This window comes from Pan troglodytes, chromosome 4 (genome assembly GCF_028858775.2).
Source record: "Pan troglodytes isolate AG18354 chromosome 4, NHGRI_mPanTro3-v2.0_pri, whole genome shotgun sequence".
NCBI lineage: Eukaryota > Metazoa > Chordata > Mammalia > Primates > Hominidae > Pan > Pan troglodytes.
Genome location: NC_072402.2, coordinates 176388380 through 176406366, shown reverse-complemented (window position 1 = coordinate 176406366; position 17987 = coordinate 176388380). Strand labels below are relative to the sequence as shown.

Genomic DNA, 17987 nt, shown 5'->3' with positions numbered 1-17987 from the left:
CCGGGCACGGGGGCTCATGCCTGTAATCCCAGCACTTTGGGAGGCCGAGGTGGGTGGATCACGAGGTCAGGAGATTGAGACCATCCTGGCTAACATGGTGAAACCCCATCTCTATTAAAAATACAAAAAAATTAGCCAGGCATGGTGGCAGGTGCCTGTAGTCCCAGCTACTTGGGAGGCTGAGGCAGGAGAATGGCATGAAGCCAGGTGGTGGAGCTTGCAGTGAGCTGAGATCAAGCCACTGCACTCCAACCTGGGCAACAGAGCGAAACTCCATCTCAAAATAAATAAATAAATAAATGAAAAAATTTGCATACTTATTCCATTAATTTATGGAAACCAGCCTGTAGTTAGGGGACAAAATAACAATGCAGGGGAAGATTAGGGACATGGAAGGGTACTAGGAATTCGTAAAGGTAAATAATTTTGACTAAAAGCATCCAAGGAAACCAGATTGTGGAACAAGAGCATCTAGACAGCATACAGACAGCATAAGATCGTAAAAGAACAAAGATTTCCCAGCATTCATTACATTTATAGAGTTGTAGCATTTTAGAGCTAACAGAGCTCCTACAAGATTTCTAACTCCAAAATCATTCATTTACCAAATAAAGAACCATAACCTGGTGGAAGTAGGCAAGTTGTCCAAGGCAGTGGCAGATTAGGACTACATACCAGGTCTCTGGGCTGTCCAGTTAAACACTCTCACATTTTTCTCTCCAGTGTAAAGTCTCTGATGGCCAAAGGAGAATGTGCGGTATGATATAACAGAACTTATCTTCTGCATGACTCTTCATTGTTTATATTAGCTACTTAAACCTTCTGACATAAAGGAAATTATACATTCTGAATCAAGATTTCTCTACTTTTAGATGGATTCTCTGCAGTGGTATTATCTGATATGATATATTGTACTTCAACTGAAAGATTCCCACAATCATTACATTTATTAGGTTTCTACATTGTATGTCTCATACGATTATTACTGAAGAGTTAATCATGAGGTAAGGGCCAGTGAAAACATTCCTCACGTATGAGTTCTTTGATGTCGTGTAAGGTTTGTACTCCGGCTGAAGGCTTTTCCACATTCATTACACTGATAGGGTTTCTCTCCTGTATGAGTTCTCTGATGCACTGTAAGGGATGAATTCTTAATGAAGGCTTTTCCACACTGATCACATTCATAGGGTTTCTCACCAGTATGAATTCTTTGATGTTCAATAAGGTAAGCACTCTGGCTGAATGCCTTTCCACATTCATTGCACTCATAAGGTTTCTCTCCAGTGTGAATGACCTGATGCACGGTAAGGGATGATCGTCCAGTGAAATGTTTTCCACACACCATACACTCATAAGGTTTCTCTCCAGTGTGAATTCTCCGATGTTGAGTTAGAGATGAATTCTTACTGAAAGCTTTTCCACACTCGTTACATTCAAAAGGTTTTACTCCAGAATGAAGTCTCTGATGTTCTATAAGATATGTACTTTGGCTAAAGGATTTCCCGCATTTGTTACATTTGTAGGGTTTTTCTCCAGTGTGATTTCGCTGATGTAGGGTAAGAGTTGAGCTCTTACTAAAGGCTTTTCCACATTGACTACACTCATAGGGTTTTTCTCCAGTATGGCTTCTCTGATGTACAATAAGATGCATGCTTTGACTGAAGGCTTTTCCACATTCATTACATTCATAGGGTTTTTCTCCTGTATGAGTTCTCTGATGAACTGTCAAATTCATGCTTTGGGTAAAAGCTTTACCACATTCATTACATTTGTAGGGTTTCTCTCCAGTATGAATCCTTTCATGTTGAATAAGAGACGAATTCTTATGGAAGGCTTTGCCACACTCTTTACACTGATAGGGTTTCTCTCCGGTGTGAGTTCGTTGATGGACAGTAAGATTCATGCTCTGACTAAAGGCTTTCCCACATTCATTACATTTATAGGGTTTCTCTCCAGTATGAATTCTTTGATGAACAGTAAGGGAGGAGCGTTCAATGAAGTGTTTCCCACATACACTACACTTATAGGGTTTCTCCCCAGTATGAATCCTCTGGTGCTTAAGAAGGGATGAGCTCTGGCTGAAGGTTTTGCTGCACTGATTACATTCATAGATCTTCTTTCCTACAAACATTCTTTGAGTTTTAATTAACTCAGAATTTTGTGTGGCATCTTCTCCATGTGAATTACAGTTATGGGGCCTTTTTAGCATAGGAATGCTTTGCTGTGTATCAAGGATTGAATCCTGACTGGAACATCTTTCAAATTCATTACCTCCACATACTCTCATCTCAGTGAAGGTTTCCTTATGGGTAACTCCCACTTGGCTCAGATGACTATCCTGTTGTCCCTCTAACCAATTATTAGGTTCCCAGGTTTCCCCTAGAGTAGAATGCCAGATACCTTCCCTTTCCATTGTTACCCCATGGCATAAATCTTCAGTAATACCGGGCTTCGGAGTTGGCTCTTTGGTTTCAAGTCTTGTCTCCCAGTCTGAAAAAAAAAAAAAAATTCAAATGCACATTGGTTTCTGTGCTAGGAGACTGGAAACTGCATAAGGTAGGAATGAGAGAATTAAACTAGCTATCAACTAAAATAACTGCTGAGCACATTTGAGAGCTTTCAAACATGTACCCAAAATTAGGTAGAGAAATAGGAAGGGAGAGAAACAACAGTGAACTGATCCAAAGATAACAGGGGAACTGAAAGCAGGGGATGGCAGATGTACTGCATAAGCAGAGAAAAGAGTGAGCCCATTCAGGAGGGATGGACAGTGAAGGCACTGACCACTGGAGTAGGCTACATAATGAAGATGGAACTAAGGAAACACATGCAGAAGAGCTGGGATTGGGAAAGGCAGATCAGGAAACTCTGCACACTGTACCTGGTATTCCTCCCAGAAGTTTCTTTCCTCCTACGAGGCCACCTAGAATCCTACACCAAATTAATCTTCCTAAAATGTCACAGTGTGACACAGTGTAAAGATTGCTGACCCAAAGTCAGACAAACTTGGATTCAAACCGTGGCTCTTAACACCATCTTAACTAGTTACTTGTCTCACTGGGTCTGAGGGTCACAGATATAAAATGAGGATTAAGAAATATGGTCAAGCCCGGGTGTGGTGGCTCACGGCCGTCATCTCAGCACTTTGAGAGGCCAAGGCAGGCGGATCACTTGAGGTCAGGAGTTCAAGACCAGCCTGGCCAAAATGGTGGAATCCCATCTCTACTAAATACACAAAAATTAGCTGGGCATGGTGGCAGGCGCCTGTAGTCTTAGCTACTTGGGAGGCTGGGGTGGGAGAGTTGCTTGAACCCAGGAGGTGGAGGTTGCAGTGAGCTGAGGTAGTACCACTGCACTCCAGCCTGGGTGACAGAGTGAGACTCTGTCTCAAAAAAAAAAAAGGAAAGGAAAAAAAAAAGAAAGAAATATGATATAGGAAGTAAATAAAATGAAATATGATAGGAAGTAAGTAACATAATCTAGGTGGTATAGTTTGGATGTGTGTCCCCACCCAAATCTCATATTGAAATGTAATCCCCAGTGTTGGAGGTGGGGCCTTATGGGAGGTGATTGGATCATGGGAGTGGTTTCTTATGAATGGTTTAGCACCATCCCTCTTGGTACTGTCCTCCCTATCATAAGTGAGTTCTCGTGAGATCTGACCACTTAAAAGTGTGTAGCACCTCCCCCTGCCACTCTCTCTTGCTCCTGGTTTTATCATTTGATGTGCCTGCTCCCCTTTTGCCCTCCACTATGACTGTAAGCCTCCTGAGGCTTCCCTAGAAGCAGATGCTGGCACTAATGCTTCCTGTACAGCCTGTAGAACCATAAGCCAATTAAACTTTTCTTATAAATTACCCAGTCTCAGCCAGGCGTGGTGGCTCACGGCTGTAATCCCAGCACTTTGGGAGGCTGAGGTGGGCAGAATCACCCGAGGTCAGGAGTTCGAGACCAGCCTGGCCAACATAGCGAAACCCCATCTCTACTAAAACACACACACACACACACACACACACACACAAATTGGCCGGGTGTGATGGTGTGCACCTGTAATCCCAGCTACTAAGGAGGCTGAGGCAGGAGAATCACTTGAACCCGGTAGGCGGAGGTTGCAGTGAGCTGAGATTGTGCCATCACACTCCAGCCTGGGCGACAAGAGCGAAACTCTGTCTCAAAAAAAAAAAAAAAAAAAAAACCCAAAAAATAAATCAATGAATGAATTACCTAGTCTCAGGTGTTTCTTTATAGCAATGTGAGAACAGACTAACACAGTATGTGAGCTACCCCTTGAGAATATACTCCTCTGAAACTGAAACTCTTAAAGGAGGATGACACGATCTAGGGGTTTCTTCCCCTTAAACTTTAAGCAGGTGTCATGTATTCACAGGGGTAAGACAGGCCGAAGGGATACTACCATTTCCTAAACACGCATTCCTTAAAGATGAGAACTGGTGGTGGGGACAGGCCAGGGGATCTGCTAAACTGTTTGAGAGGAGGCTGGAAAAGGACCTTGTAGCTACTCAGACTTGAATTTTCTTAGATGCTATTTCTTATCCCAGACAAAATAAGGGGTAGAGGACTGGCACAGCAACCTGAGAATCAGCTTTCTGATTGCTGATCAAAGTCAACAGAGACAGATCAACACTGAACAAACAAACCAAGGCCTATGGGCACAGGCTTTCCTGTGAAGCAAGAAATGAGCATTAACCAGGCCTCTTTCTTCCAACCTGATCTGCTTAAGTGAGAAGAGAGAAAAAGTGGAAAGACAACCAGGCTCCACCTCCAAAACACATACAACCAAGTAACCCCAAATAGAGGACCTGTCAAACTGAGTATGAAAATACCAGCAGGTGGCCGGGCGTGGTGGCTGATACCTGTAATCCCAGAACTCTGGGAGGCCGAGGTGGGCGGATCACGAGGTCAGGAGATCTAGACCATCCTGGCTAACACGGTGAAACCCCGTCTCTACTAAAAAATACAAAAAAATTAGCCGGGCGTGGTGGCACACACCTGTAGTCCCAGCTACTCAGGAGGCTGAGGCAGGAGAATGGCGTGAACCTGGGAGGCGGAGCTTGCAATGAGTCGAGATCGTGCCACTGCACTCCAGCCTGGGCGACACAGCGAGACTCCATCTCAAAAAAAAAAAAAGAAAATACCAGCAGGTGACATGTGAATTGGCAGCTCCCTGTTGCCTCACCTCTGTACAGGGGTCAGCCAGCCAACTCAAGTTCTTTGGGAACATTTAAGGTGCTATGTATTAAACAACATAACAAGCAAAGGAGAATCCATTTACACTATTAGACAAATACAAAGTCCAGACAGAACTGCTTCTATTCAAAGATAAATTATACACAGAAAATATTAAGTTTGGAAACTATGAAGAGGTTCAGGAAATAAATTTTAAAAATAATTAAAACAGAGAATGAGAAGAAAAAAGAAGTATAAAGACCAAAAGAAGAAAGAAAAATGTTGGGAGAAAATTAAGTGCTTCTAGTCATCAAAAGACATCATAAAAAAAGATAAAAAGCTGAGTGCAGTGGCTCGCGCCTGTAATCCCAGCACTTTAGGAGGTTGATGTGGGAGGATTTCTTGAGACCAGGAATTTTAAATCACCTAGGGCAACATAGTGAGAGCCCATCTCTACAAATAATTCAAAAACTACCAGATCATGGTGGCGCACACATGTGGTCTCAGCTACTCGGAGGCTGAGGTGGGAGGATCGGAGACTGAGGTGAGAGGATCGCCTGAGCCCGGGAGTTCAAGTCTGCAGTGAGCCGTGATCATGCCACTGCACTCCAGCCTGGGAGACAGAGCAAGATCTTGTCTCAAAATATAAAAATAAAAATAAAAGCTAAAAAAATAGAAACTACCTACTGGGAGAAGATATTTGCAACACATGACCCACAAAAAACTAGAATGGAGACTTGGAAAATAATGCTTATGAAACACCAAGCCCACTAGAAAAATGGGCAAAATACTTGAATAAGCACTTAAGGAAAGGAAGCCTGAATGGTCTGCAAACGTAAGCAAAGATGCCCAATCTCAACAGTAACCAAGGGAAAGCTGATTAAAGCCGCAACAAGATGCCATTACCACGTCCGCCCAAGTAACAAAATGTAAAAATTCAAACTGACAGCTTCAGATTTTGGAAAGATGCAATAGTGGGAACTTCCACATACTCCTGGTGGAAATCCAATCTGATTCAAGCACTGGAAAAATAGTTTAGTACAGCCTAGAGCAAGCACATTGGCTGATACAGCAAATCTACCACTAGGTGCATGCACTTAGTAACTCCACCTTGCAACAGTGTGAGAATTCATGATTCTTCACACAGCACTGTGTACAGCAGCAAAAGCTGGAAACATCACAAATGCCCATCATCAAAAAATGGATAACAAGATCGTCAAGTGTTCATACAATGGAGTAACTGACAACAGTGAGCATTAATAAACTAAAGCTACACATATCAATATGAATGAATAAGCAAAGGCACATAATATATATGTGTATATATATATATGTATGTGTGTGTGTGTGTGTGTATATATATATAAAGATTCAATTTAAAGTTTTAAAACAGACCAAAACCAGATATATTGTTTAGAGATTCAATGATAAATGGCAATAGTATAAAGAGAGGGAAAGGAGGTATCACAGAAGTCAGAATACTGGTTATATCTTGGGTAGAGAGAGGTAAGAGGATGTGAATGAGGAGATGCACACAAAGCATTTCCATGGCACTAGCAATGTTCTGTTTCTTGATCTGGGCTCTGGTAACTGGATATCTGCCTTATTATTATTATTATTATTATTATTATTTTGAGATGGAGTTTCGCTCTTGTCGCCCAGGGTGGAGTGCAATGGCGCAATCTCGGCTTACTGCTACTTCCGCCTCCTGGGTTCAGGTGATTCTCCTGCCTCAGTCTCCCAAGTAGCTGGGACTACAGGGACTACAGGCATGTACCACCATGCCTGGCTAATTTTGTCTTTTTAGTAGAGATGGGGGTTTCACCATGTTGGCCAGGCTGATCTTGAACTCCTGACCTCAGGTGATCCACCCACCTTGGCCTCCCAAAGTGCTGGGATTGCTGGTGGGAGCCCCTGTGCCTGGCCTGCTTTCTTTTTTCTTCATTTGTCTTTATCATTATTAACTAAAAAGAGAAGCAGAAGGGCACAGTGGTTACGATAACACTAAGATGAAACTTCGGACTTTTGAGTTAATGAACTCAAAATGAACTCTGGAGCTCCACCACTATTAGCTGTGTGACCTTGGGCAGGTTTCTTTTTTTTTTTTTTTGAGACAGAGTCTCTCTCTGTCGCCCAGGCTGGAGTGCAGTGGCGCGATCTCGGCTCACTGCAAGCTCCACCTCCTGGGTTCACGCCATTCTCCTGCCTCAGCCTCCCGAGTAGCTGGGACTATAGGCGCCCGCCACCATGCCCGGCTAATTTTTTGTGGTTTTAGTACAGACGGGGTTTCACCGTGTTAGCCAAGATGGTCTCGATCTCCTGACCTCGTGATCCGCCCGCCTCAGCCTCAAAAAGTGCTGGGATTACAGGCATGAGCCACCACACCTTGCGTAGGTTTCTTAACCTCTCTGTGCTCTATTGTCCAAATTTGTTAAATGGTACCTATCTTATAGTGCTGATACAAGAACAAAAGTTAGTTAATAAAGGGCTTAGAAGAGTATGTAGGTTTTTGTTGAACAGTACAGATTTTACACATTCTTCTGTGTATGTATTTCAAAAATCAAATTACAAAAAGAACAAAGTATTTGCTATTCTGGAAAATATTAATCATTTTAAGTTCAAACATATTTTTGTACTACAGAAAACTTAATAGTAGGATTCAGTATACCTTCATGGAATTTAGACTTAAAAGTTAGTTCTGAGGAGTTGATGCTTATGAAAGAAAAAAAAAAGATTACCTACAAATTTTTAAAAAACTGGGAGAAGAGATTTTCTCAGGAACACAGGATGCCGAAAGACAATGGGGCCATGCCTGCAAGAACGGATGTGACTCAAGAACTCCACATGGTCAGCACTCCACACATGTGCAGAGAAAGGCAAAACACAGTCTTAAATATGAAGATTCAGTAATAACGGTACTCCTAAACCATTTCTGCTATTATTTAAATATTCAATTTGAATAAAAAATAAACATGAATGGGGAAGTTAGTTTGGGTATAAAAAGACTGGCAGTGACATGCTGAATCCACTTCAAGGATGAACCTCGAAGACATTATGCTAAGTGAAATAAGCCAGTCACGAAAAGACAAATATTGCATGATTCAACTCATATGAGGTATCTAGAGTAGTCAAATTCATAGAGGCAGAAAGCAGAGGTTACCAGGGGCTGGCGGAAGCGGGGAATGGGATGCTATTGCTTAAAGGGTATAGAGTTTTCATTAGGAAAGATGAAAAAGTTCTGGAGATGGATGGCGGTGCTGGTTCCACAACAATGTGAATGTATTTAAATGCCTCCAAATTATACACTAAAAATGGCGAAAATGGCAAATTTTATGTTACATATATTGTACACATATACACACAAACACAAAACATTACAATTAAAAAAAGACACCTAAAGAATTACATTTCAACTATCTGGGAAATCCTCATGTTTGAAAATTAAGCAGTGAATTTGTAAATTCTGAGAGGTCAAAGAGGAAATCACAATGGAATGAGATAATATTTTATGTGTTACAACCAATGCTTAGAGGAAATTATATAGCTTTCAATATTTGTTTTTCTATTATAAATACTTTATTTCAACTAGAAGGTACAATCTCTCAGGGGTTTCATAGTTTAAAAAGCTACAATCACATCATGTTGTAACTACATAAAAAACAGAGCTGTAAATGGAACTGCTTGGCTTTGACCACACACATTTCTGCACAGCCCTTACAGAATCTGCACAAAGAAATATCTCCCTTTGCTCCAGTTAATTGTCCTTGTATGTAAGTTGCTTTCTATTCCAGTATATCCAGAGTGGTGAAATAACAAGGCCAGCCACGTGGACAAAGGTCGCTCCAAGTGTACAGGAGATGGGCCATACCTGCCATGCTCTTGCCCAGTCAAGGAATAGGAAGTGCTCCAAGCCATGCTCCTACAAAACTAGACATTGTAGTGATCTGGAGACTATTCTCCCATATGGATGTAACTCCATTTCTACTGAAAATTCTTAGCCATGCTTTGAGGTTTGGTCCTAACAAACATAAGTAAGGCACAATAGTAAAAGTAGACAAAATAACTGCAAATAAAAAAAAATGTTTCCAATGCCAACTCTATTAGTGGTGCTCCATATAGAACAAAAATTACATGAAAGGAGAAACAAGACATAAGAAAGTAGATACAGCATTTCAAAAATCTGGTTACCTTGTGTGATAATGAACTTCTTTTAGAGGATGTATTTGGTTTCACTACTAAATATAGTACTAGACTGACAGCAGTTACAAAACCAAAACAGACGCACAACCATGTCAAGTGTGTTTCCAATACTGAGGAGTTCTCCAAGAAGAGTGATGGAATGAAGACACTTAGATAATTGAAAATACACATAGAAGATGGGTATACAGTAGTCTCTTGATATCGGTATCTTTCGTGATGTTTTCTTGGGTGGCTAGCTGACTCTCCTGCCTGCGGAAGGAGCTTTAAATGTTTTTACAGTAAATAAGAATGGCCCATAATCTGTGACCTATGTTTCCACCTTAAGAAGTTAGACAAAGATCAAATTAAAACCAAAGTAGAGGATCCTCTTCCTGATAAGGTGGAGTAGGCCTATTCCAGCATGTCTCTTCCACTGATAAACCTGAACAGAGAGCATGAAGCAATTATTTGAAGGCCCTGAGAAGTAAACAGTAGCAGGTGAATTGGGGAAGAAAACCAAAATCCAAAGTACCACTGAACCAGTGGTGAGCTTCCTTTTTTTCCTCAGCTGTCTTCTGTTCTAAACTTATACAGCCATCTGAAAACAGGCACTGAGGCAGGAGAAGCCAGAGGAGGTTCTCCAGGAAAAGCTCTAGGGCCGGTTCATGGAGCAGGAAAAGGACTTCTAATGCTTAGAGAGAGCAGGGGGAATTGCCTATTTTTTCCCCTTTCTCCGTTCTATTGCACCCCAGCACTTAAGCAATCCTCTGGTGGCTGCTGCAACAGCAGTGCCACTGCAAGCTGACAGGAGCTCAAAAACATGAGGAGAGGGTCCTTCTTCCCCAAGCAAGGGATCTGTGGTCCCAAGAAGGGTAGCAAGAAGCCCCACTTCATCATCTTTTCTTTATCCTCCTGCTGCTTGGCTCTGCATAGGGACAGTCACTGGAAGTCACAGCAGAGCGGGGCAACTACAGGCCCCTGCCTTGTAGCCAGAAGAGTCAAAAGGACAGCCACAGGGAAGCTGAAACTACTGCGGACATAGACAGGGGAGAATTCGGGAACATGACCTTGGAAGTTATTTAAGAACACCTGGGCTCACTTGCGAGATACATATGCATGAATCTGACCCCCTAAGCAGCACATGTGGACTTTGAGAATAAGAGGGACTGCTGCTTAAATTCCATACTGGCCACAGAGCGACACACATGTGAGCAAGATTCAAGCAACAATGTGAAGTCTCTGACAACCAAACTGACAGAGAAACCACAACCCACAGAAAGCTGGTTGGACTTTGTAGTCTGAGCTCAACCAGGTTGACTGCCCGCTAACACAGAAATATCAACATTTTCTGTTGGATTTCAAGAAGACATAGAGTTTTATAACATAATATTCTAAATGCCCATGATACCTTTTGAAGTCACTGAGAATATAAAGACCCAGGAACATTTCAACTTACATGGGAAAAGATAACCAACAGACATCAAGTGAGATGATACAATTATCTTACAAGGACTTTAAAGCATCTGCCTTACTTGTTCCAACAAGTCAGAGTGAACACACTCTAAAGAAATGGAAATAAAATCTCAGCAAAGAAAATGAGCATATAAAAAGAACTAAGTGGAAATTTTGGAAGTGAAAAATATACAATTTTTTTTTTTTTTTTTGAGATGAAGCCTCACTGTGTTGCCCAGGCTGGAGTGCAGTGGTGCGATCTCGACTCACTGCAACCTCCACCTCCCGGGTTCAAGCGATTCTCCTGCCTCAGCCTCCTGAGTAGCTGGGACTACAGGTACGCGCCACCATGCCCGGCTAATTTTTGTATTTTTAGGAGAGACGGGGTTTCACTATGTTGGCCAGGATGGTCTTGAAATCCTAACCTCGTGACCCACCAGCCTTGGCCTCTCAAAGTGCTGGGATTACAGGTGTGAGCCACCACACCTAGCCCTACAGTATTTTCAATATACAAACACTTATTTATTGATATAGAAAACAGAAATCTTGCTAAATAGGTCCAACAGCAGAAGGGTGAAAAAAGGAAAGAATTAACTTGAAGACAGATTAAAAGAAATTATTCAATCTGAACAACACAGAGAGAAAAGATTGAGAAAAAATAAAGATGAAGAGCACCTCAGGGATGTATGGGACAACACAGGATCTCATATTTGTCTCACTGGAGTCCCAGAGAAGGAGAAAATGTTTGGTGCTGAAAAAGTATTTGAAGAAATCATGGTTAAAAGCTTATATTTGACAGAAGGTTTCAACCTATAGGAACAGGGTAAACCCAAAGAAATCCACGCCCAGATGCATCATAATCAAATTTTTTTTTTCTTTTGAGACAGAGTCCACTCTGTCGCCCAGGCTGAAGTGCAGTGGTACAACCTTGGCTCACTGCAACCTTCACCTCCTGGGTTCCAGCGATTCCCGTGCCTCCTCAGCCTCCCAAGTAGCTGGGACTACAGGCAGGCACTACCACGCCCAGGTAGTTTTGTATTTTTCGCAGAGAAAGGGTTTCGCCATGTTTTTCCCAGGCCGGTCTCAAACTCCTGGCCTCAAGTGATCTGCCTGCCTTCACCTCCCAAAGTGCTGAGATTACAGGTGTGAACCACTATGCCCAGCCATAATTAAATTCTAAAAATGGAAGAAAAAAACAATCTTGAAAGCAACCAGGGAAAATTGATACACTACTTGGTGGCGGGGCAAAAATGTGAATAACTGAATTTCTCATCAGAAACCATGGATGCCAGAAGGAAGAGGATTAATTATTTCAAAGTGCTGAAAGAAGTAACCGTAAACCTAGAGTTCTATATTAGCAAAAGTCTTTCAGGAATGAAGGTGAAATAAAGACGTTCTCATATGAAAGAAAACTAAGAGAATTTGTCACCAGCAGACCCACCCTGCTAAGTCACTGTAATATCAGAGCCAGAACTCTTCATGTTTTTAAACAATGCTGGTTACTTAGACATCAAGAGTATAACTAGCACGAAGAAGGATTTATCCAGGAAATAAAGAATGGTTCACTATTAAGAGTCTATTACTATCATATTAATAGGTCATATGATCAACCTGATAGATGCTTCAGAAGTATTCAACTGGTATCCTTCATCCATTCGTGATTCAAAAACAAAAATATTAGCATTGCACCAAGAATACAAATAAAGCCCTAGAAGAATTCTAATAACAGAACCAAGGAAAAGGTGCTTACTATTACTACTACTATTTAATGTTATTCCAAAAGTGTGACCAATATGGCCACTGAGATGGGGGGAAAATTTTAATTTTTCCCAGATTATATAACTGTCTACCTACAAAATGAAAAACGGTTAGGGTGGCTTTACTCAGAATTGATGAAGTATTGTGGGCTTGGAACCTGAGCAGTATAGGTCAGAAACTGTAGCTCTTCCAGGATTAAACAATGTTTCAGATCCTTGACATTTTACTATCTCATTAAATAAGGACTTTATAAAGCACAAAGCATTATGCTTGGATGTAATAAGGATCCAGTGATTATTAGCTGTTATCATTACCATCATTACTATTTTACATTAAGCAACATACAGTTCTCTCTGCCTTTCCTTTTTTCCTAAACAAGACTTCTGAGTAATAATACTGGAAATACTCAATACTCCCTTAACGGCTTGGAATGCTTTTTCTGCCTTCACTCATTAACTTATAGGATTTATATAACTCTGATACTCACCAGGACATGAACTAGAGTCTCCAGACCAAGGTGTCTGGTCTGTCACAGACCCCTTAGTACACACGGCTGGCACAAGCCATAGCAGAGGCTGGGAGCTTGCACAGTATGGGTGTGTGGGATGGGACTGGGCAGCAAGCAGGTCCCATGCTTCTTGAAAAGGGCAAGTTGATTTATTTATTTTCTCCTTTTATATTTCTTCCATCCTCTGGGTAACAGTTAGCTACTCCTAACACCCAACTAGACTATTTCTATACCCACCTGTCTGGATTTTCTATTTAAACTCTTGCTACCCTACAATGCATTCTCTCCATATAGCAGTCAAACTGGTTTTATGAACACGATAAATCATTCATTCAATAAATATTTATCAAGCCAGGTACTGTTCTGGGTGCTCAGGATATAGCAATAAACAGAAGAAATGTCTGCCCTTATGAAACATATTTTAGCAAGAGAAAGGGAGACAATAAGTAAAATCCTTAGTATTTAAGTGGTATACCTTACAGAAAAACAATAAAAGCATTTAAATGGATATAGGGAACATGATGGGTGAGAGAAAACGTCTGCAATTTTAAAGTGGGTCATAAGAAAAGGCCTCACTGAAAAGGTGACATTTAAACCAAGACTTTAAGGGACTAAGAGAGGAAGTCATAGGACTATCTAAGGGAAAGCTTCCCAGACAGGGTAACAGCCAGTGCTAAGGCCCTGAGGCAGCAGTGGGCCTGTCTTATTTAAGGAAGAATGAACTTTTTGAATACTTCTACATTCATTATAGTATTTTAGATCAGTTTTCCTAGTAACGAAAGCAAAGATATGTGTACGTATTAAACATCAGTGAGGCTCATGTGAGCATGCAGGTAGATAGAGACTCTTAACTATATAAATTCTCTGTGTATGTTTCTGTATATATGTACACATATATTTACATGGACAGACATACATATATGCAGAAGTAGTTACCCAGTACATCTCTGAAAAAAAATTTTTTTTTTTGAGATGGAGTCTTGCTCTGTTGCCCAGGCTGGAGTGCAGTGGCATGATCTCGGCTTACTGCAACCTCCACCTCCTGGGTTCAAGTGATTCTCACGCTTCAGCCTCCTGACTAGCTGGAATTATAGGTACGTGCCACCATACCTGGCTAATTTTTGTATTTTTAGTAGAGACGGGGTTTCACCATGTTGGCCAGACTGGTCTCGAACTCTTGACCTCAAGAGATCTGCCCGCCTCAGCCTCCCAAAATGCTGGGATTACAGGTGTGAGCCACGACGCCCGGCCACATTTTTAAAAATCATGTGTGAAACACAGACAGCAGGCTCCTATGTTTAGGGATGGTTAGGGTGGCTTCCTGGAGAGCTAAAAAGATTATAGAATCCCCAACTGTATTTTTACACATAATCTTTGATAGTAGGTTTCTAATACTTTATGCATGTTCTTAATTTTTGTCTCCTTCATAACTGAATATGATTAAATGATTTAAATCTAATTGCTGTTGATGAGAGGCTAAAAGACACTGCTTTCCACATTACTAAAAATTTCTATCTTTTCTCAAAATTAGTCAGTTTACAATGAAAATACTGGCACCAGGGACAGCACTTCTGGATTTGCAGTTTCTATTCATCTTTTGTAAAACAGGAGCAAAAATCTAACAACGCTTTCAACTGTACAAAGCTTTAGTACAGAGAAAAGAAATGATGCTGAAAAGAAAATTAGGCCAGGATACAGAAGTTTCTAGTTTTACTAAATATACTAGGAAATAAGAACACAGCAGGGCAAGGGAAGAAAGCAAGAATTACCATTAAACTCAAAGTAAAAAACCAACAAAACAGAAGATATGTGTTCAGATTCTGACATGTTATTTCACCTTTCAGAGCCAATTTCTTCCACCGTAAGAGGAGTACCAGTACTTACCTATAGATGTTTTGTGTCAAGTAAGTGAGATGCTGGCTGTGGAAGAGCTGAGCACAGCACTCAGTCAATGCTTTCTCCCCTTGACTGGGACAGGATAATGAGAGGACTCAATGTCAGATTAATCTGACAGCAATATCCAAGAAAATCTGGAAAGAACAAGATCTGGAGTTTGCAAATCATCATGTTCTATGGGCTCCTTTCCATTCAACTTTCGCCTATCTTTAGTTTCTCCCACTGCAATGGACACCTCTCTGCTCTTTCAGATACACTCAAGTCTTTTCCTTGTTAAAAAACAAACCACAGGCTTCTTCTGAGTTCTTACTCTTTCTTCCTTTTCCTTAGAAGCTGACCTTGTTGAAACGACAGTCTGTACTTAAAAGTCTTCACTTGCTTGCTTCCTCTTCACTTTTCTGCCCACAGCGTATTTCTCTCAGCACTAAATGGGCTCTTCCCTGGGTCCCAGGCCACTCCCTCATCACCAAGTCCAACAGGCATTTTCATTCCCTACTTGGCACTGTCATACTCTACCTTGGCTCTCCTCTCTCCCTTTGACCATGTTCTCTGCTGGGCCCTCTCCTCCTCCTTGGACCACTCACCTTCACCAGAGCATCCTTGGCCCCCTCACTATGTTATTGTCCTGAGGGTCCCACCTTTGCTGTTTTGCCCTGCCCACTCATTCATTCATCCCAATAATTATCCAATCTGTATTGATATGAATTTCATAAATTCAAATTTATATTTTCACCAGATTTATGAAAATTCTAATTGATGTCATTAAATATTCACTCAACAAATATTTAAGTACTTACTCCAGCAGGCAATGTCGTAGGCAGGGAATGTAAAGAAAAACATGTTCAATGACAATTCGGTGAGCCTACATATTAGTGGGTATTACTCCGCTGCCCAGGCTGGAGTGCAGTGGCACAATCTCGGCTTACCGCAACCTCCGCCTCCCAGGTTGAAGTGATTCTTGCACCTCAGCCTCCCGAGTAGCTGGGATTACAGGTGCACGCAACCACACCCGGATAAGGACAGACAGACATTGAAAATGATGAGTAAAATACAGTGTCACATGCAGTAAAAAAAAAAACAAGTGGGCTGGGTGCCATGGCTCACACCTATAATCCTAGCACTTTGGGAGGCTGAGGTGGGCAGACTGCCTGAGCTCAGGAGTTTGAGACCAGCCTGGACAACACAGTGAAACCCCGTCTCTACTAAAATGCAAAAAATTAGCCGGGCACGGCAGTGTGCACCTGTAGTCCCAGCTACTCAGGAGGCTGAGGCAGAAGAATTGCTTGAACCCGGAAGGCGGAGGTTGCAGTGAGCCAAGACTGCACCACTGCACTCCAGCCTGACTCCATCTCAAAAAAAAAAAGAAAGAAAGAAAGAAAAACCTTTAGGTTCTAACCCAATAGGGAAGCACGAATGGGGTAAAGAAGTGGGAGATGAAAACACAGTATCAAAATATATGTGTTTGCTTCTGCTGCTTCCAGAAAACCCACCAGAATGGCAATAAGCAATGAAAATGGCATCAATAAAATAATCTAGGGAGCAAGGAAAAAACTGCTGCACATACATACCAGAAAACCAGAAACAAAAAACAATGAAATACTCCCAAACAGATGAGTGAAGTTAGTGTATGTGTTAGAAAGACTGCTATTTAAGAAGAACACTCAGAGAATGAGTGGCTCACAGAAATTTAAAAAATGATAGTACAAATAGATCTTTTTACAGAAGGACTGAAACGTAAGGTTTACAGAAATCTTCGTATCTGCTAGCACTGTCCCCTTCAAACAATGCCACACAATCTCCTACCTCAGGGCCTTCGCACCTGCTGTTCCCTCTGTCCTCAATGTTCTCCCATGTGGCCCATCACTTTGAGTATTTGCTCAAAAGTCTCATTAAAGGAGAAGCCCTCCCTGTAAAATCACACTCCTGCTAACTAATGTCGTTCCCTTATGCTGCTTTATTTTTCCACACCGCACCTATCACTGTGTTATATTCATTTCCTCCCTTCCTGCCTCCTTTCCTTTCCCTTCTGTCCCCACCTCCCTTCTTCCTTTATTGTCACCCCATTAGAATATAAGCTCCTCAAAAACACTTTGCCTGCTGTGCTTATTGCTGTAGTCCCAGTGCTAAGAATAGTACTCAATAGATATTTGTTGAATAAATAGGTTATTTACATAAGAATAAATACAAATATCAATAGTAATAAAATCCATAGAAATCTGTAATAAAAGTAATTAACACTACCTTTCATTTTATACCAAAGAAATTATCATTAAACACAAAATAGTATCTAAAGCAGTGCAATATGTAGCAAGACCATAAAAAATGGATATATCCTTTGACCCAGTGATTCCTCTCCCAGAATCCCATTCTTTAAAAAACTTGTGGGAAACCAGCAGTGATGGTTACAGGCAATGTTTTTCCTATAATTGTGTTCCTTTAATGATTTCTTTCATTGTTTTATCTTAGATAGCTTTACATTATCTAGAGATTAAATATTTGCCTATTTCTTTAATTAAAAAATATATATATAAAGAAATGATTAGGGCCAGGCACGGTGGCTCACGCCTGTAATCTCAGCACTTTGGGAGGCCAAGGCAGGCGGATCACGAGGTCAGGAGATTGAGACCATCCTGGCTAACACGGTGAAACCCCGTCTCTACTAAAAGTACAAAAAATTAGCTGGGCGTGGTGGCGGGCACCTGTAGTCCCAGCTACTCCGGAGGCTGAGGCAGGAGAATGGTGTGAACCCGGGAGGCGGAGCTTGCAGTGAGCTGAGATTGTGCCACTGCACTCCAGCCTGGGTGACACAGCGAGACTCCATCTCAAAAAAAAAAAAAAGAAATGATTGGTACTTTTGCACATGGTAGAGAAGATAAAGATGTAAAATGCATTTTTTTTTTTCAGAGAAAAGTCAGTAATAACACCTAAAACAGAAATTTCAGTTGTGATAAGGATTAGAAACCAGATAACAAAGATAAAGGAGCATTCAACATTTTGAGGTAAATGG

The 17987-nt window shown here is 41.3% G+C and overlaps 1 protein-coding gene and 1 pseudogene across 7 annotated transcripts in view; both read right to left on the bottom strand.

The window, feature by feature from the left end:
- Positions 1-514: 514 nt before the first annotated feature.
- Positions 515-17987, bottom strand: part of ZFP2 (ZFP2 zinc finger protein) — a 43763-nt gene continuing 26290 nt past the window's right edge. For 3 of the 7 annotated variants that reach the window (XM_063810973.1, XM_009450293.5, XM_009450294.5), the window contains exon 4: positions 515-2490. In XM_063810973.1, coding sequence (XP_063667043.1) covers positions 1028-2490 — 1463 coding nt within the window. In that variant the 3' untranslated portion in view covers positions 515-1027. Of the gene's footprint in view, positions 2491-14968; positions 15115-15777; positions 17238-17987 lie in introns of those variants that run through there. The other 4 variants (XM_063810974.1, XM_063810976.1, XM_063810975.1 and 1 more) reach the window with 3 other exon arrangements.
- LOC104006658 (phosphatidylinositol-glycan biosynthesis class F protein-like) lies at positions 8979-10812 on the bottom strand (annotated as a pseudogene).